At 45.9% G+C, this 21,513-nt stretch overlaps 1 protein-coding gene across 1 annotated transcript; it reads right to left on the bottom strand.

Annotated features, from left to right (window-relative positions):
• Positions 1-5,655: 5,655 nt before the first annotated feature.
• LOC147885275 (uncharacterized) lies at positions 5,656-21,270 on the bottom strand. The gene is made up of 2 exons (XM_087396687.1): positions 21,018-21,270; positions 5,656-6,720 (listed from the first exon to the last, which is right to left on the bottom strand). Exons 1-2 carry the CDS (start codon positions 21,146-21,148, stop codon positions 6,099-6,101), a joined length of 753 nt encoding a protein of 250 aa, XP_087252813.1. The 5' UTR covers positions 21,149-21,270; the 3' UTR covers positions 5,656-6,098.
• Positions 21,271-21,513: the final 243 nt, after the last annotated feature.

The raw sequence follows: 21,513 nt of genomic DNA, 5'->3' as shown, positions 1-21,513 counted from the left end.
CTCTACACACAACTTAGCTACCTTGGATGATCGAGCTACAAACACCAACACATAAGTTACAAAATTCATGCTCACTCCTAACCTCTTAGTAAGCCTCTCAACATGAGCAGGTTGAAAAAACTTCTCAATAAAAAATGAAAACTTAACAAGTAAGGGAAGGGAAGCATGTTATCAAGACACTTAGTCTAGTCCCACACATTGAAACTTACAAGTTTCAAAAATCTAACACACTCACCTCTCCACCCACACACCCAACAAAGACACAAAAAAGTTCCTTCCGATGGTTATTGTTCTCAAACCTTCTTTTGTGCTTTATATGAATGTTAGTGGTTCTTCCATGCAAGAAGGTATGAGCCCCTTAGTGCCATGCAAACCACATGATACTAGGGCAATAATGTCTTTTAGTTTATATACTCGTGGCACCAAGGGGATCATACTTAATGACTAAAACAAAACCAAGTATGCATTTTATTTTAGTCATTAAGTATGGGCCCCTAAGTGCCATGCAACCCACAAACCAAGGCAATAATGTATTTTAGTTTATATACTCCAAGTGATTACAAGGTTAAGGAGATGACCTCAAAGGGTATTCCATACATGATGGAGCTTTTGTTTGGGATCATACTTAATGACTAAAACAAAACCAAGTATGCATTTTATTTTAGTCATTAAGTATGGGCCCCTAAGTGCCATGCAACCCACAAACCAAGGCAATAATGTATTTTAGTTTATATACTCCAAGTGATTACAAGGTTAAGGAGATGACCTCAAAGGGTATTCCATACATGATGGAGCTTTTGTTTGTGTACCAATTGCTCATCAATCTGTTATCTTTGCAGCATTCCATAGTAGTCCATATGTAGGATCCATGTGCAGGGCATAGAGGTATTTGATGTATCATTGATGCTATTGAAAAATCCTTTTATTGACTAGGTATTTGCAAGGACGGTACTACTTTTGTTCAAGAATAGGTGACTGGTCAAGAAGTCACGTGTGACCATGACAAAATTCTTGGATTACATTAGCCATTACTGATTCCTAGAGAGTGATGGAAGCATCTCAATATAGATTTTGTGTCTAGGATTCCTAAGACCAAGAGCCATAATGAATAAATCCTCACAATTACCAAGATACTCATTAGGGATATTTTTCATTTACATGGACTTCCCAAGTCCATTAATCTAGATAATGATCCTAAATTCTACGTCCATCGAGTAAAAGGATGGTCAACTATGGGTGCTCATGTGTATGACCCTTACATAAGGGAACTCTTAACAATAGCTATATGTGAATTCAAGGTGGAAGATACCCATGCACAAGTGCAATTCTGGAAGCTTTTGAATAGTCCGATGGAGAAGAATGGTTTTGAACCACCTAAATTTCGAGGATTCATGGCAGATGGAGCAGGAGCAAATTGGCTTGCTATCCGCACAGTTTACAATGGTGGGCCTGAAAATGTCCATTCTAAATGGAAAATATTTTTTGATTCTTGAGTTTTCTTATAAAAAAATTCCCCCATTTAGCTATGCATAAGGCTCCATTTGAGATCATCTATGGCTAGAATATATCTACATCATTCAAATACTTAGGAGATAGGATTTTGTTATATCTACCAATTTGTTAAAGATATGCAATAGGTTCTCACATAGATGTTAAGATTTATACCCAGATAGTACCAAAAACTTGTAAGAAAGTAGCAAATAAGAAGAGACAAGACGCACAACATCAAATTAGAGATTGGATCCTTTTGAAGATCTATAAGACAAGAATCAAGTCAGTGAAAGAAAATGCCAAATTTATAAATCCTACTGCACAATATTATGGACGTTTCTAGATTGCCTAAGTTATACGTCAACCAAGGACATGCAATGTTCTATAGATTGGCAATACTACCTACTTGGAAGATACAAAATGGATTCCATATTAGCAATTTGACGTAGTTCAATGGTGCATCACTAGAGAGAGACTAGCAAAAGAAGAAGGGCCATAGCTTGAAGATGGAGTTGAATTACTTATTCCCAATAATATTTTATTCCATAAAGTTCACGCTACCAAACGCAAAGGATGGTTATCGTTCTTGGTAAAGTTTATAGGATATCTAGTTGAAGATGGACAGTGGTTTGAAGAAGACGTTCTCACATAATAATCAAATACTATAGAGACTTACAGGAAGGAGCTAAGATTAGGTCATCTATTGCCTAAGGAAGAGGGCATGTCATGACAAGATAATTTGTATTGAGATCCTATAGAATCAATACATGGATTATTCTATGGGACATGTAGAAGACGTGTCAAAGAACGTAAGATCGTGCTAAGCCTAGTGCAACTAGATGAGCATAAGAACTACGGAGGCTCAAAGCATAGAAGAAACTCTATGAAAGAGATGATGAGCAACTATGAATCAATCTATTTCAAATCTATGCATTTGCGATACAAGAGATAGACTTCTTATAGAGAGAGCCCTTTGAATAGTTAACACCTATGGGATCCTCTGATCCACATCTCTCCTTGTAGAAGTCCTCGATCCACATCCTCACATCATGTAGGCCACATCCTAGGGTAGCTACTTTAATACATTCCTACACCATACCTTAGCCTCTAATTATGTGCTCATGGCACCATATCTCAACATCTCCCCTTGGTGCCATGATCCATTGGCTACCGCAAGGTGGTCAAATGTGAGTCACAAATCCATCCCCTCCCCTTAGTGCATAGTGTGGATGCCATGCTTTGTGTTATGATCATCTCACGCATTTGTGCTTTTGGCATGCGTTGGTTTTTCATTTGTTACAAGGTCTTATCAATTTATTTCTTTCAATATTGGAAGTGTCTAATTGCATACAATGATTTTGACTTGACAGGCACATAGAGCTCGAAAAGGCAATCACTTTTTCTTTTTGGAGCACGTGCAAATCCTTCTTGGATTGCAAGTTATGGCTTGTCGAAGTTTTTATGAAGAAAAGACCTCTGATGATGATGTGGCATAGGGATTCATATGCTGCGCACACACTGTGCTTAGTAAGGGCCTCTGTGCTTATGTGGCACTCTGCCTTCTAACCCAACTAAGTTAACCCAAGGCTACATAAACTTCACCATGGTCCAAGCAACTGAACCTAATCCCACTAACTTAACCACATACTAAACCAAAGTTCAAAACATTAACCATGGTGATCTTTAATCTAACCATAGCTCTAACCCAAGATAATTGTTGACCTAAGCTATCTGCTGTGTCGATCACTTATGCAGAGCTCACGCGAGAAGATTCCATCGTCGTCACAATTGCACCACTTCTCTTTGCACATCTTTCTTGCAAGAATCGATCTCCCCGAGTCGCATCTTAGACACGTGCTGAGTAGCAGCAACCACAATTATTTCCCTGGCTCTCTCTGGGATCCGTCGATCTTGCATCGTAGTGTGCTTTTGATCGATTGGATCGACGAGGTTATGATTTGCCGTAGTCGCCTTGCTTCTCGCAAGGCCGCGGAATGGGCTGCGAGTCCGCCGACAAAGTGATGGCGCTGAGAGCAGATCTATTCGCTCTGCGAGGCGAGAATGATCTGCTGAAGGTGAAGCTCAAGCATTCCGAGGAGAGGGACACGGCTCAAAAACAAGTGCTCGCATTGGCACTGTCGACCAAGGCGAGACCACTGGGAGCCGTCAAGAGTTTGTGGGCTGTGTAGGGCTCGTTGCTGGAGCTGATTCATTTAGCATGGCTATGGCATCCGCCATAATAAGGTTGAGCTACGCTCTTTTTTTTGACCGCCTCTGAGCTGGTCGTTGAAGACTAGGAAGCCGATTGGCTGCTGAAGGCTACTGTGGCCTTGGAGCTGCAGATCTTGGAGGGCGTCGAGGTCTACCCTTGATGTAAGGTGCTTGTAGAGAAGCCGTTGTCCGTGTTGCCGTCCTGGTTAGGTCACCTGGCCTGTAGATGGAGCCGTCTTTTTTACATTGCACCAATCACAGCGGGAGAGTCGTCTTTGGCTTGGCCCTTGTAGTACTAGAGCAGTCGATTGCTTGCAGATGAAGTTCTTTGAGCCTTTGCCTGAAGCTTTTGCTCTCCCAAGAGGTAAGAGGCTGTGACTCAAGTTAAGCTGACCTTAGAAGGTTTTCGAAAGAGGAGGCCTTTGCTTGAAGTTGACGATCACAAGGCTTAGTTGGTGGTTTTAGCCACCACTGAGAGCATTAAGCTCTCTCTTTCTCTCTCAAAGATCTCACTTCTCAGAAGGAATGGACCTCTCATGAACTTAAGCTCAACTTAAACCTACGCCCTAATACCATGTCAAAGAATATAAGATCGTGCTGAGCCTAGTGCAACTAGATGAGCATAAGAACTACGGAGGCTCAAAGCATAGAAGAAACTCTATGAAAGAGATGATGAGCAACTATGAATCAATCTATTTCAAATCTATGCATTTGCAATACAAGAGATAGGCTTCTTATAAAGAGAGCCCTTTGAATAGTCAACACCTGTGGGATCCTCTGATCCACATCTCTCCTTGTTAATGTCCTCAATCCACATCCTCACATCATGTAATCCACATCCTAAGATGGCTACTTTATTACATTCCTATGCCATACCTTAGCCTCTAATTATGTGCTCATGGCACCATATCTCAACAAGACGTAAACTATATTGGCCAATAAATACAATAAAGACATGCACTCACAAATCTAGGCCCTAGCAATGGTTAGGATGCATCGATATTGCATTAATAAATGATAGGCATCAAGTGTCATAGGCTAAGTTTAGAATGATGGGGATGCCAATGGTGTCACCCCAAAAGGCATGCTCAAGGTATATCCTCTCATACATTGCACGGATGTGAGGATGTATGCATGCATATGATGATGTGAAGTTTGTGTTAGGTAAGTAGAAAAGTGAATAGAAGCAAGTACACTCACATGGGCAGTCCTTGTTAAACACCCATGCAACATGATGGGTTTTGACGTGAGAAGCAAAAGACGAGAAGATGTGGGAGGTGACCCCTTTGTGCAAGTCATCATCTTCACAAAGCCAAACCCACGATTGCCATTGCTAGAGTATAGTAAAAGCAAATGGTGGGGAGCATTTGACATCATGGATTACTAATCACTCTTGAAAATATAGATCAAAGCAGAAGTAGCTGCCAACCTTTTGCCAGCAACTATTACTTCTTTCTGGATGTTATGTATGTGTATTTATGCAGCAATGCCGTTACACACATACCCACACAACTACAAACACTTGAGAGTCCATTAATACAAAGACCCTTGCACTATCTATCTATTAACACCACAGAAGTGACGGGTACACTCAGCCATAACCAAGGCTTGCGCTAAAAGAGAAGGGTAGACAAGAAGTCATAAAAAAACTCTTGATTCTTGTGAGACCTTCGGAGTTAGATCTTAGAAAAGATAGCTCATAGGGCCAAACGCCCCTAAATTAGAAAGAATATCACTACCAGCAGGCTGCAACAAGGATGAACCATCACAATATAGAACTTGCATGTCTGCAAATAGGATGAAAACATACATTTAGATGGATCTCAACTCAGTCTCTACAACAAACAGATCATGCAAATTCCACTCATGATACCCTTCCACCACTACTCACCGACGACATCAGCGAACCAACAATGGGTGTAGACTATTATCTGAAGTGCAGTCCACAACACTAGCGCAGAAGAGTAATAAGAATTTAGGTTAGCATTTAAGGAGCCCTACGTGCTTCAGTCCACTACATTTAAGGAGCTCTATGTGCCTCAGTCCACTACATTCCCGTTGACCATACCCAGAGGTCGTGAGCTCCGCACCTAGACATCGACATGAAATGCCTCAAATCCACCATGTTTCAGGTCATACATAAGTTGGATCTTATTTGCCAAGATAGAAGATTTCCTTATGATTGGGAAAGGTTTTATTGACAAGTACCTACCGGATAATTTCAAGGCTAATCCCTTGGTCACCTGAAAGCTTATAGCAGAGTCTCATGGAGTCATAGCAGCTTGATGTCCAGATAATTCCCAACAGGGTCATAATCAAAACGCATTCAAGTCAGGGTATGCGTATCAACAAAGAAATTTATAAGTATGCAGAATAGCCGCAGTATGCTACCTGTCCTACATCCTTCTATCATGGTATTTATCTAGCACCGATTTTCTGAAAATCCACTGCCCAATATTCTCATGGAAGACCTGTTTCCCTGAAAAAGTTGGTCTCAAGTGCTCCTGAACAAAAGCTGGTAAAACTGGTACACCAGGTCTTGCTCTTGGAAAGGAAGCATCTGGTCTTCCCCAAACAGGCTGCCCCCCGAACCTCCAAGATACAGCAAGAGAAGTTGTTGCACTGGGCATCAGCCTCCCAATGACTGGTCTAATCCTTCCAACAGCATTTTTGTTCATAATTGCTTGTCCCATACGATATCCAAGAATATCTTGGGAAACAAATAATTCCTTATGCACTGACCCTGAGCCTCGTTCAGAGTGCATTCCCATAGGAGCATTAGGTCCTGATGCATCTTTTGAACCAGACCCCTTAAAATCAGCCCCAGTGCAGCCTGATGAAAGTTTCCCACTTTCGGCACTATGGTTTTCTTTGGAAGGGCCACTTACACGTGCAGACGGCCTCATGCGATCCAAAAATCGTAAAATGAAATTACCCAGACTTCGGCCTGCAGACAAATCTCGCTTCTGGATTTCTTTGTGAACAGTGAGTGCCACATCAAAGACATTCCGTGTGCGCCTGCAGCAGAACAGTTACATAATATTAAAAAAGGAACCCCCCCCCCCCCCAAAAAAAAAGGGAACATAATAAGAAATACAACATTAGCATTAATATTGCAAGTCAAAAGCTGCATCCCAAGTGGAAACTCTGCCAAGACAAGGTCAACAAAAATAGAAAAATCACACATACGAGACAAAGAATGGTTCACAAAGACAAGAAGCCTGCCCTTGAAGTTCTAGAGTAAAAGTTTAACCCAGAAAGGCATGTAACCAACAGTAATCTCTTTATTGTAGCACAAAGTTCCTGCCTCTCTATGCACATCATTGTTGTTCAAGCAGCACCTTCTGTCTCTAGGTCAACATAAGCAGTCAAGAGTCTAAAGATAAACCATGGAGCATCTCTGCATTGTTCCAGAAATGACAGCTTCAGATCTACTAGACCCTGCAATATGTATCCATGGAACAAGTATTCAAATTATATATCAACAATAGCAGTAGAATTCCACTCGCATATTCCCCCTTCTTTTTTTAATATATTTTTACAGAGATGTCCACAAGGATATCATGTTTGCTACTCAGTGCTCTCCCAATACCGAACAACTTTGTATTGGCAAACCTTTCCAGCACCTTGTTGCCTCTATATTGTGATGAAGCTTTCCAGAAAGGTGCAAATACAATAACGAGCACACCCCATAATAAAGGTAACTGTCAGGATGGATCTAAGGAAGGGGAGAGACCGTGGTGACAAGAGGATGACAATGGAAGATAAGAGGGAGGGAAAATGTTGTGTAGTAATGCCTGGCAGGGTGGGCATTGGGTTAGAGAGAGGGGCAGGGGGGGGGGGGGGGGGGAGAGCGAGAGAGAGAGAGTTTATTAGAAGTCTTCGAAAGACCGAAGGGTCTATGAGACTGAAAAAACCTGATACATTGAGCTGAAAGGGTGGAGCCTCTAATCACGCATCATCACCCACAATGAATACAACATATCAGATCTAATACATGAGAAATCCGGGCCCATGGCTAGGGTGGAAGCTCAAGGGGAGGTCGGCAATAAATGAGGCTGTGATAACAGGAAACCTGTGATAGAGCGCTGAAAATGGTCTGTGCGTGTGGCCCGCGTGGTCTCCTAGCAACTACCCTACCTCTGACAAAAGCCACTGTAACCCCATCAGTCGTGCCCCCGATCCATTGAACATGGAGCGAAGATCCCCAGGTATGATCTGTGTGTTAACCCACTGTCGAGCCCATCATGTCCCTGGCTCTCGATCTCAGCCTCGCCGACTACCCATGATCTGTGGGTCCGTATCTTGGTGTCACGGATGATCCGCAGCAAGCCATCAGTTCCACATCAGATTGTTTGTGGCTGAGTTCGGTGCATCTCCACTGCAGCTTCATGCAGCATTTCAGGTCATCACAAACTTTACCGAGTTAGGGAGTATAGCTCTTGCACCTCAGGATGACGTAGACTACCGTGGCTGGCCCTATCTTCCTCCGTGACCTCTTAGCGATCAGAGATGTTGGTATGCACATACATGCAGGTGGTTTGAGAGTTTGGAACTACACATAGATAGATTACCCCCTTTCCAAGTCCCACTAACCTATCACGAGGTTAACCAGGCCATTCGAGAGGACATCCTACAGCTACACACATTCAAGACCTGGTTGGCACCCAACAAGCTTTTTGTAAAGCTTAGCTTCTATAGGGACCACTGTTTATGGATTTCAGAGGAGGAAAACCTAGAGTCGCTCTACCCAAGCCCAATCTGCCTCTGATAAATCAGGGCCCCAACAAGGGCTGCCGTACATACCCACGAGGTAGATTAAGGAGTCAAAAAAAGGAGAATTCGTCCACGGATCCTGGGAGTGAAAGCACTGCTGCTCTAGTCGAGCAAGTGCGGCATATCCCTTGCTCCGTCAGGCAAGCATTGCTGGTCACATCAGGAAAACCGGGCCAGAGATGAGAATGCCCAAATATATGTATGATGAAACGACCTCCAATGATAACCCATCTAGCGTGAATTGCTCCATGCATGGCTGCTCGGGATGCGTTGAATATCATAATGTTGGTCTTACCAATGCAACCAGCAAATACAGGCCAGACTGAGCAGGGGCTGTTGTTGCTAGACTTGAGCAGCAGTGCTTTCACTCCATTTCCAAGGTATCCGGACCAAGTCTCTTCTCTTTGACTCTTTGGTCCACCAAGCAAGTACGTATGGCAGGGGCCAGACCTGATACCGCAAGACTTCACACAGAGCATGATCACTAAGTTTTCCCAGTCAAATAGCCAAAGAGAGAGAGAGGCATGGTAGACTCACCAACGGGTTGAGGCACATAGCAGATTGGAGGATCTTACCTCCATGCTCACCGAACTGGAGGCACGACCGAGGACCTCACATGCCGACCATCGTCAACTCCCCATCACAGGCTTCATTCTACCACACCCTCCAATTGCCAAGTTTCCACTTTGCTTTCGGATAATCATCACGATGACACCACATCACAGCCTCTCCATGGGATCACATAAATTTTTCTTATGTATTGGTATCTCTATAATTATGGATATGTTGTATTTGTCCTGGTATTGATGCCAGCTTAGAGGCTCCACCCTTTCAATTCATTGTATCGAGTTCTTTCAATCTCATAGACCCTTTGGTCTTTCAAGACTTTGAATAAGAGTTCGCCATGACCCCTCTCCAAGTTGATGCCATCTTTCAGACAATGACGTTCCTCCACAGACTCTGGGCCTTACCCCAATGGAGATTACCGAGGCTAGCATTAGAGTCCTCCAGGCGACTAGCAGAGAGCGGTGTTGATACAGCATGGTATGCACAGATATCCACCACGTGGTTTGGTAGCCACAGCATTCAAATGGACAGCCTTCCCCCTTTTCAGTACAGTCTGGATGCACCACCCGAGATGATCCCACGAGATGAGATCAACCGTATCATACGGTTGGACCTCCTCTAGCTCCATACATCTAGGGATTGGGGGGGAGGAGTTCCACCCCAAGATCCAATTCTACCATGACCACTTCCTGAGGGTCTCAGGGCACAGTCTTGTCATTAGACCTCAGTATCTTGAGGACAGGAGAGTCTCACATGCACTGAGGGTCGCCATCGGCCAGTTGCGAGTCTCATCACACATCAGCTGCGGATTGAGGCAAGGAGAGCTGCATGCATACCCAAGGAGCAGAGGACTTGCACACTATGCCAAATGGAGGAGATCGAGAGGAGGAGCACTTTCTATGTGTCTACCCAATCTAATATGAGATACGAGGACGATACCACTGCCTCTTTCGGGAGGGGCATGGCTTTGGTCCAATTACACAGGTGATCCATTTTCACGATCATCTCTGTGTTGGGCTCTACCTGATTGAGATGCGTCAACGGAGAGAAACATTGATGCGACAGATCAAAGAGCAACAAAGACTAATGCCACAGGCCACCGATATCAACAAGTCACAGACTTTTGTTACAGACTTTTATGCATCTGAGTCAGCTACCGGTGAGGCTAAGGGAGAGGAGCTTGAGGAGATGAGAGCAACACGGATTAATAGATGGAGAGTCCACCACGATGCTACCAAACAAGGGACACACACTCCACATGCGACACGGATAGGGACCAGAGCAACGCACGATCGAGGTTCAGTCTATCTCATCCCTTCTTAAAGGCGACCGCTAGAGGCAAGGCATCACCCTTGACGTAGACCACTGAATCCAAAGATCGAGGAGACCACGCCCTCCCCCACGCCACGAGACAGCTTGACAGACACAGATACAAGAGCTCCTCAAATCTCATCAGAGAGCCACTAGGTTACCTGGATATACGAAACCTGAGCATGTACTAGGAGTGCTAGCTCTAAGCACCTGACACCCCTCAGTTATTTGGCTTTCGCTACTCTAGCATATCGACACTTGATTCATTAGTTTTAGCACGCTAGCTTTTTAGCTTTCAGCAAGGGTCTTAGTGAACCCTTTGCTTCAGCCCTCAGTGGCTTGTATGAGTCACCTTTCTGAGGTGTACTTTGTCTCATAGGCCTGCGAGGCCTCTCGCAGACGCCTCTCTCTCTCTCTCTCTCTCTCTCTCTCTCATGGTGACCTCCAAAGTCATCCCCTCCCGATACTTTTTGATTGCGCTCTCTCTCTCTCTCATGGTGACCTCCAAAGTCATTCCCTCCCGATACTTTTTGATTGCTCTAGTGCTTGCAAAGCTATGGAGTGGGGTTTGGGGACCCCCGCACCCGTTGCACCCCATGGTGACACGTGGCACTCTGCCACGGTTTTCCAACACCATGTGTCTTCTTAACTCAGGTAGCCTCTTGTAATAGGGTGAATCTTTCTCCTATTAACTGCTGAATGAAATAGAGACAGAATTGAAAGAAACACACACAAAGACACGTGTTGCTGCTGTGCGGGGTGTGTGAATTTGAGGCTGGGTAGGGTTGCAATAGCCCCCCCAAAGTATTTCTATAATATATCTAGCCAAAAGACTGAATACAACTGAGCCAAAAGGCTTAAGGAATACAATTGCCAAGAGGCTGGAATTACAACTATTGATGAAGGATTCTCCTTCTTGTAGATGGAAGATGGGCCATGGCAATAGTGATGATCTGCTCTTTCCCTCCTTTTGAATTAGAACAGGAGCATGTTGCACTAGAGGCACCTGCTGCCCAAATAACTAGGAAACCCCTCCTTGTCTAGGATTTTAGGATAGAACTGGCCGACCCTGGTCAACTGGTCATTGTCGAGACCGTCGAAAAGGTCAGCCCAAAGTCAACACATTGACTTTTTTACTAGAAAAAACTCAGGTTTTTAGCTCCTTTGTCTTTTGCTGACTTTTGTACTTTTGATTGCTCCTATACATCTATTGTCTGATGTGGGGCTACCAACAAGGCAAATATGCCTTGGGCTGTAGATGCCCATCACACCTCTATGAGAAGTGTAGCGGTGCGGAGCAACGACGGAAAGAAAACAACAAACACTCACAAGGAAAACAGGGAACAAGAGAGACTTGGACAAGATCTCAAGAAAAACTTCCTCTACTCCTGGAGAAAAACCCTCAACTGGTGAGTGAACAACTGTGAACTGAGATGCCAAACAAGGGAGGGTCACCCCCTGCCCCAAAAGACCCGACTGGAGGGGGTTAGGTGGCTGACTGCTAGGGCCGACCCTAGTGTGGAATAGGCCGACCTAATGGGTCGACTATTGGGAGCCCGCAAAACAAGGCGCCAACCAAGCGCATATGTGCGGCCTGGTGGCAGCCCCCAAGGAGGGCTATTGACGCCTCCATACCAGCCTCTAGCACAGGATGGACCAACAAACCCCCGCACATACCCTAACAAGTGGCGGCCCCTCCAAGACCTCGAACCAGAAGCAGACAGCCGCCACGAACAGGTCTGTGAACATGTAGACCTCCATGGTGGACCCCCTCTGCCTCTCCGGGACAGGTAAACCCACAACAATGGCCCCGACACCCGAAGCCATGAGGAAGGAATGTCGGTGACACCGAAATCACGAAGAGTCTCAATCAACCAACAAAGAACCTTCTGAGAACCTGACCCGAAACTGTCCCTACGGCTTGGAGAGGTGGGGAATCATCTGGGTCATTGTCGAGTCACTCTCGGGAGATGGATCAGGAATAGCTGCCGGGGCTAGGGGCAATGTAGGATCAGAATCAACACTATTTTCATCATCCACAGTCTCTGGAAGAAGGGGTGGATCAACATCAATGATGGAGGACGGAAGCTGCTCATCAAAATAACATCCCTGCTGAGAATAATCTCCCTCTTGGAAGGGTCATACAGTCGATAACCTGTAGATTGAGAATTGTATCCGACAAAGATCGTCTGAGTAGACTTCACATCAACTTCCCCCTTTGCTTCTTGGGAATGTGTACAAAGGCGTTGCATCCAAACACGCGGAAATAGGAAACATCAGGAGGCTTCTTGCCGAAGTAGGTTTCAAAAGGAGTTACCTTGGGAACAACAGAAGTTGGAGAATGATTGAGGATATCAACGGCCGTAGCAGTGGCTTCAGCTCAAAGAAACCGAGAAACTTCCCGAAGAGTCAACATGGTCCGAGACATCTCAACCATGGTACGATTCTTGCGCTCAAAAACTCACTTCATACCTCAATAGATGGAAGGTAACCCACTAAGGTGCCGAGGCCCTTATCCCAAATACCGTTACCAAAACCCCAAAACGGATACTTCAAAGGCAGTGCCGATGTTGGCAAACTCCCGTCAGATACCCTTTGTCACACAAAACTCCTCAAATGGATGAGAACAAAATTCACCTTCTTTGTCAAACCGAAGAGCTTTCACATGAAAGTTAGATTCATTCTCAACTAAGGCACACCATTCCCGAAAGAGAGAATATGCCAGAGACTTGTGGGCCAAAAAATATACCCACAAAAACCTGCTTAAGTCACCAACCAGTAGCATGAAGTAGAGAGCCCGGCCAAGACTGGCAACAGTCATTGGTCCACAAAGATCAACGTTGACTAAGTCTAAAGGGAAAGAAGCCCGCCGTGAAGCCTGCTTCGGGAATGCATCTCAGTGTTGATTTCCTTGAATACATGACCGACACTGACCGTGCTTGCTACCCACATCTGGTAAGCCGAGGACCATTTGTTCACGAGTAGCACGCCGAAGCGCATCAACATTCAATTGACCAAACCGAAAGTGCCAAAGATCACCTTGTAGAGAAGATGTGATCGCGGAAACTGTTGACAAAGTGTAGATGCCATGGTCAACTGTACCAGTCTGTACCACCTGACCAGTAACCTTATCTCGAACTTCCACAAAGTTTTCAGTGAGAGAGGGAACAAGCAGAACATGAGAGGAGTGCATCCCTCCTTTTCTTTCCATTGGGAATGATGTCGAGGTTGCCTTCACCATGAACTTTGATGACTGAGCTATCGCCGATACAAACATCACCGGAGATCACAAAACCTTCAACCCAATTGGAGGATTCGTCATATTCCGAGATGCCCCGCTATCAACGATCCAAGTCCAGACGTCTTTGGCTTGGAGAGACATAGCCCCCTCTCCAATGGAGGACGCAAGAAAATCAATCATTTAAATATGCACAAAAGCAGAAGTGATATCGGCAGAGGAAGAGCCTGGACCTTTGGAAGAACCCGGACCTTTGTTGTTAACCCGATACAGACACTTCCTCTAGGAATGACCTTTCTCACCGCAGTGATTACGTGACCATTCTGCCTTCAGTGTCTCCTTCTCAACGTTAGTCCTCATATCAGGGGTACACCGTTCTTGAAACTTGTTGGAAAGGTCACCTCCCCATCTGTAAGCCCCCATATGAGGAGAGCGTGGGGGAGGGAGACCTAGGGCATGTGCCCAAAAGAAAAGGTGAGAGAGGGGGCTGCCACATGGGCAGCACCTCATAGGGAAAGGACAGCCAAAAGGGGCTGCCCACATGAGCTGCCATGTGGGCAGCACAGCGGCCTGGCAGAGGCGCTTCAAGGCGTGCATGTATGGGCTGGAACAGGCCCCTAACAGAGGCACGCAAGAGGCGGGACAGAGGCTGCATGTGGCGCAGCAAAAGGCGCCTGTGGAGCTGGCACATGGCACAGCATGGCAGGCCAAAGGAAACCTGCGAGAGCAGCACAAGGGCTGCAAGAAGGCAGGGGGCATTGGGCAGGCAAAGGGCCTGCAAGAGGCTCCTACAGTGTCAAAGGCAGCAGCCCAAAAGGGCACCACAAAAGCCCTTATATAGGGCTGGTTGGACCAGCCAACCAAAGTCGGCCAAGCATGCCAGCCCGCCATTAGGCTGACTGGGTCGGTTTTTTGCAGCAGGCCTTGGGCCTATAAAAGGAGAGGCCCTGGGCCTCATTCATCATCCAACAGCTCAGCCATCAAAGGAGTAGCAGGAGCAGCTATACTCACACCCTCGGGCCTACATCCAGGAGGCAGAGGAGACTAGGAGTTGCTGCAGACAGAGTTCATCTAGGCCTGGACCTTGGCTGTCTTCTAGGGCAGCAAGGTGTTTGGATCTGGACAGAAAGTCTACTTACACTCGAGGTGGAGCACGCGGGCTCGAGTCTAGAGATAGCCGGCAGATAGGAGAAGGACCTTGTGGTAAGATCAGAGGACCACACCATTGGTGGGACTCGAGATCTATCTCTTTTGTATTGTGTCCATAGCTTTGGACAGAAATATATTGTTTTGGTGTCTTCCATATCTGGCTGGTTCATTGTCTATTGATGAGTCTGCACACCTATGCTATGCACATAAGTTTAAGAAGTTTGTGATTCCACACCCGATACCACACTTTGTGAGCTCCTGGCCTATTCTATCAGTCTTCCACTGTGCTTACCCTCTGTTAGTCGATTTCTAACAAAACTTGCCGAAATGCGGGGCTGCCAGAGCATCGGAGCCACTGCCATGGGGAGAACTTTGAAACTACTCCTCTTGGTCCAACACCATAGGCACCAATTCTCCCCAAGTGAGAGTACTCATCCTGCCACTAGTGATCAAGGAAGAATAAAAAGCAGAGTACTGGGAAATGAGATGAGACAACAAAGTAATGGCCATATCTTCAGATGAGATCTCCTTCCCTGCCGGAAGTAGCTCCTGTTGAATTCCTGAAAATTATTGATATGTTCCCTCATAGAACATGACTTAGCAGGATCTGATATCCACATCTGAACCCTCAAGAGAGACCCTCTTCATCGGGGTAGTCCAGTTATAGAGGGAAGCCAAATGCTCCCAGAAACTCTTTGCAGCCGACATGTGCTTTACATGGTTAATAATCTGAGGAGTAAAGTTCGAGGAGATGAACGAATGGACCCTTGCATTGACACAGTCCCAGATCTGGGCCAGATTCTCGGCCTCCTTCTCATCCAGAATGCCCAAACTTTCATCAAGAAGATATGGCCTTGTGACACCTACCAAGATGAAGTCCACCAAGTCGTAAGACTGCAATACTGACTCCATCATAACACGCCACACACCATAATTGTTCCCGTCCAATTGACAGTAGACAAGGACTGTGGGTAAGACATGGATTTTCACCATGTTTTCTGCCAATTCCTGTAGAGAAGCCATGAGATAAAAGTGAGGGACAGGGAAGATCGGAAAGGAGGATAGAAGAAGGGCAATGAAGGAAGAAAGAAAGGAGGAAGGAGAGAAGGCTGAAGAGGTTTGAAAAGGATGCTTCCTTCGACCTCCGAGTGACTGGCCTTCACACAATCTGCTCCTTTGATCTGAAAACGCCCTTCAAAGTAACTATCCTTCTATGTACTCCAAACAGCAGCCCGTACCTTCTCAGCTTCCACAGAGTCGATGTAGCTTGCTGAATCTCCTCTCCACAGCTCAGGTTGTTTTAGCCAGCCTTAGGCTCTGATACCATGTGAGAAGTGCAGCGGTGCAGAGCAACAACAAAGAGAAAACAGCAAACACTCACAAGGAAAACAGGGAACAAGAGAGACTTGCACAGGATCTCAGGAAAAACCTCCTATACTGCCCTCAACTGGTGAGTAAACAACTGTGAGCTGAGATGCCAAACAAGGGAGGGAGGGGGGCCTATTTATAGGGTCACCCCCTGCCCCAAAAGAGCCGACTGGAGGGGGGTAGGTGGCCGACTGCTAGGGCCGACCCTAGTCTGGAACAGGCCCACCTAATAGGTCTGCTGTAGGGTTGGCTGCTGGGATGCCAGGACGCCCGCGAAACAGGGCACCAACCAGGCGCATATGTGCGGCCTGGTGGCAGCCCCCAAGGAGGGCTGTAGGCGCCTCCATACCAGCCTCTAGCAGGCCCGGGATGGACCTGCAAACCCCCTCACATAACCTGACAAGTGGCGGCCCCTCCAAGACCTCGAAACAGGGGCAGACAGCCGCGAACAGGTCCGTGAACATGTAGACCTCCATGGTGAGCCCCCTCTGCATCTCCAGGGCAGGCAAACCCACAACAATGGCCCTGATACTCCCTCACATGGGCGGGCAGACCCACAACCGAGGCCCTCACTCAATGAGACACAAGATGAACTCTAACAACCTCTTCATATGTTTCTTCTAGCCTTCAATCTTGGTGGGAAATCCATAAGATCCAAGTAGCACAAGTGCATGATGACGACCTGCTCTGGCAAGACGATCATGTAGTGCTAGAGAACAGTTCGACCACGGCATGGAAGAAGAGGCGGCTTCAACTTAGGAGGAACCCCCGCCACCAGTACCTCCACCAGCAACACCTACCACTACGGGAAGCACAAGTTTCCCCTTTAAACATGGTTGCTATGATGGAGGCCATGATGCAAATGGAGGCTCAATAGGGAGAGACTCTAGTAGCTGAGGGATCCTTGAGATCTAGTGACACAGGACGCGAGAGAAGAACATCTCTAAGCTGCTGTGTCTCCGAGTGGCACAAGACGCAAAGAGGAGCGAGATTGGGAGGCTTCAGAAGCAGAGGAATGGGATTGTTGTCACTGCTCCATGCCAAAGCAGTAGAGCTTGACAGACCAATTCCACCTCTAGTCAGGTCTTCTTTTCCAGGGAAGCTGAAATTTGACATGTACAACGGAAAGACGGAATTGCTTGTTCCATTGTCTTGGCTCAAGCAATTTGAGAGTTATTTTTCCATTGTGCAGATCCAAAAAAATGAGGAATTGAAGCCGTCGTGTGGTGGCACAAGTGGTGCACAAAGCACAAGTGTGCAGTACTAGAGATAGCTTGGTATGATTGGGAAGACTTCATAAAGGACCTTCTATCCCAATTCTTACCACCACAATACATGGACCGTCCTCATGCCCAGTTATTTGAGCTAGTACAAGAGGCGACGGAGTTGGTCAACCACTAAGCAAATTGCTTCACGCAAGTGGCTCTATGGTTTGACATTCGGTGGTGTGTCCACTTATGAGCTGGCTCGTAATTTTGAGCTCATGAGCAAGGATCACAGACCCAAAGGCTCAGACCTTAGGCAAGTAGCACATTAGACAGCAAGTTAGCAGCTAATAGCTAGTATGGGGGTTTTCTCAACACGAACAAAGCAGAGGCATGACAAGGAGCATCATTGAATCACTGCCATGTGCACGACCATGATAAGCTGCATTGATCCCATTTGCATCTTCCAGATAGTGCAGCCATTGCAACTTCCTTTCCATCAGGATTTGCCACAACCTTAGGAGCAGTCTCAACCGTTTCAAAGGTGACAGAAACTCAGCAAAAGGGAGACCCTCCGTGAGAGCCACCTCAAGAGCTGCTCATGTATTATGGACAGCTAGCAAGTAAAAAGTCACTATCCTTTTCAATGGTGGCACTTCGTAGGATTTGTTGGACGAGTCCATCGCCACCTTCCAACAGCGCACTCAACAAAAATGCTTCAACTTCACAGAGCATTTGGGAGTGCCCAACATCAAGTTTGTACCAGGGCAATAGTGTAGGATGTCAAGCTTTGCATTAGTGGGATGGTAGAGAAGTGAATCTTCATTGTTATTCAATTAGGCTGAATAGACATCATCTTAGGTGTGCCATGGCTTACAAACCACCAAGGAGTAGTCAGTTCGTGGACTGCACCATTGTAGTGCATGATACAGACAGGAAGGCCTGGGTGCTCAAATGGTGCCCAAACTGACACACAGGAAGGCAGTGGTCGGTTTATCATGGACCTGACACCAGCCATAGGTAGAGAGAAGTTGCCAACTTTACCATCCGTTCTAATTTCAGCAAAAGGGGATGTCATGGACATCTGCAGCCCATGGCAAGCCTGCCTAGCTAGCAGCTCTGCAGCACACTACAGCCCCAGACAGGTATAGCTGCAGTACAGATCAGGACAGGAACTGTAGAGACTGTATGGCTCACTGATGTCATAGAAGCAGGCACTAACAGGTGGAGCTGCGGCTCACGATGGCTCTCATTGAGAGGGTGTGTCAGAATACTCCCTATTGTGAGTCACCAATGAGGAAAGCATCAGGAGAGTGACACTCCTAGAGAAAGTGCAGAGGGTGAGGAATGATCAGGCTCCCACATGGGTGCGACATAGGCTGCCATATGGACAGCATACAGAATTCCTCTTGTGGTTTACCATTAGATTTGCTCAGTATAATGATACATTTTTCATACGAAAGCCAAAATTCTAAGCCTTCCAGTCCTCAAAAGTAAAGAAGGAGTCTATGGGCAAGAAGGTTTATGTTACCTCATGACGAGTATAGAAAGGCAATGATAAGGGTAAGCAACCAATGAAGCAACTTCATATTCTCAACATTCTAAGTACAAGAAAGTTGAAGTCTTCATGAGGATCAAGAGCATACTTGCTTCCTTATTTTGGCCATATGGTAGTCCACTTTTGGCCCCCATAATCTGGATAGGATGCACAGGATTCTTAATGGAAAGAGGGTTCTAGTAATGGTGAATGATAGTGCTAGTCATAATTGCTTGAACTACTGGCTCATTAAAAAATGTAAGTTACTAGAGAGCCCTAGTGCACATAAGGATGTTGTCTCATTGGCAAAGGGGCAATATAAGAAAGTCTAAGACAGATTTATGTGGATTTGGGCAGTAATGGCTCTACATCCCGTACAGAGGAGTTACTTAAGTAACTACCTTACTTTCGAGAAAGATGGACAGCTGGTCCACCTTTAGGTGAACATGGTATTCTTGATGCTCCTCTCATTAGTCATATGCATTGGAGCATTGGTTCAAATAAGGTGATGCCAAGGTATTTCTCAGCATTTAATTGAAAAGAAAAATGAGAAGGTTCAATTTTCGCTGTATTAGTTTATTGATTTTTTTCTGAAGACCTCTTGATGGTTTATCTCCTGAGCGAGCAGTACATCATAGGAGTTTGTTCCAAGATCTGCTCCTGTTTCTAAAGTACCTTACCATTTTAAGTAAAATGGAAGAGGAGGAAGTAGAGCAGTAGCCAATGTTAGAAGTCAATGGCCCCACCTGTGAGTCCCCCATGAGAAGGACAAAGGGATGGACCTGGAGCAGAACCAGGGCAGTGGCTGCATGGAAGATCTCCAAGATCCACCGCAATGAGCAAGGATAGGTACGCAGGGCAGAAGGCTGCAACTGCCATTTTCAGAGACTAGGCTGTAATTGTCATTTTCACAGACTGTTCTATGAGTTTACAGACTGGATCTGAGCCTATAAAAGGCTGCTGCAGATCCCTATTGCTGTTCTCAGACTGCCCCGACAAACCATGTCATCTGCGCCTGCACTTGCTCGTGCCTGCTCTGCCTGTCTGTGGATCAGCAGGCCGTACAGTCTGTATGGTTGCTGTCCTGCTGCTTTCCTGACATAGAGTGCTGCTGTACCTGCCTGGGGCTTGCAGTGTGCTGCAGAGCTGCCAGCAAGGCCATGGGCTGCAGATGCCCATGACAATATCCTTGCAAAAATTGTCATTTGGGTTGAATGGCTCTATATGACTTGCCACAAAATTCCTTTCATTTTCTATCTTGCCACAATCAACCTTCATGGACACAAATCAAAATCCTCGCCCTAAGCAACCGGACACAATTAGCTTAGGTCACAATGGAAGTTTGATGGAGCTGAAGAATTGCATAGATGCTAGTATGCCCATTGTCTTAGGCATTCACAAATATACTTCATCAGATTTTTCCTTGAGTTATCACATGAGTCCTAGCCTCCACTCACAACTTGCCTGGCTCTGATGTCTTGACACTATCAACAAAATAGAAATTGGATTCGTTGCACTTTCTCTTTTTTGGAGATAAAAAAGCAATGAACTTCACACTCAATCATAGTCATCTTGCATGGCACTCCACTAGGAATATTAGGTTTAGATCATACACCAAAATGCAAAGCTACTAGTGGGATGTCAGTGGTGAACGCTACATGAATGGTTGCGAGCGCACACTGTTTTGTCGAGGCTTGCATTAGCTGCGACTCTGATGATGCATTCATTTGATGTGACCTTACCTAATACAATGGCTTCTGGAAGTCAACGAATTAAGTTCTCTTTGTGTATGTTAGGTTTGTCATGGCAGCACATTGGACTACACAAAAATACCAGTACATTTGCAAAATACGTTTGTTGTAGTCTCGTTCCACTATCTTGCCATGGTTGGTTGAGCTGCCGAGGACGATACAAGAGTACTTATACTTGGATAAGCCCGTCTAGAACGATCGTAAAAAGAATAAATCAAGCTTCATATACTCATTATGGCAAATTGCTAATGCCTACTGCCATTTTGGCACGCATCCCCCAACTGCTGCTTTTTACCGAGCTCCAGCCCACAGGTGGCCAGAGAAGCATTCGGCCTGAAGTCGCCCTTTTTATCAACACGTCGCGTCGAAAGAAAACGAGAAAGAAAGCGTCTGCTACAACAGCGACGTATTACCTGTGAATGAAGTCGCGAAGGCGAGGATGCCGCCGTCCAACGAGTCGGCGCTGAAGTTTAAGAGCCAACCTGTAGGTTCTCCGCAATCCTAGCCAATAAGCTGTGGCTAGCGTAAGTTCCCAGAGTACCATAGTGCACAAATGGCGAGAGTGGAAACATCCAGGGCTTCATACAAAGGGACTGGACACGTATTCAAGCAAAGAGAGGGACCAAACGTGCCTAGAAATTTTGGAATCTCTTTAGATTTAAAATGGATTTTTTGTTGGTGGCTTGGTAGAAAATGCGATTAGTGGGGAATGAAACAGCCCGAAATCCAACAAGGATCCAAATGCTCGATGTCGGATTATTCCTCGACATGGACGGCCAGCTCCTCCAACTCACACGTGGCATTTTCAACGTGGTTCAAGGAGCTCTATCTAGGACAATACCAAATTCCTTCTGTGATAATCTAGCCCAATAGGACGGTGGAGATTTAATTTTCGTCAACTACGGACCT

The sequence above is a fragment of the Dipteris shenzhenensis genome, chromosome 25 (assembly GCF_047967505.1).
Source record: "Dipteris shenzhenensis isolate YYH24624 ecotype China chromosome 25, Dip_SZ_1.0, whole genome shotgun sequence".
Taxonomy (NCBI): domain Eukaryota; kingdom Viridiplantae; phylum Streptophyta; class Polypodiopsida; order Gleicheniales; family Dipteridaceae; genus Dipteris; species Dipteris shenzhenensis.
Note: the sequence above shows the minus strand (reverse complement) of the source record. Positions and strands in the feature narration are given on the sequence as shown.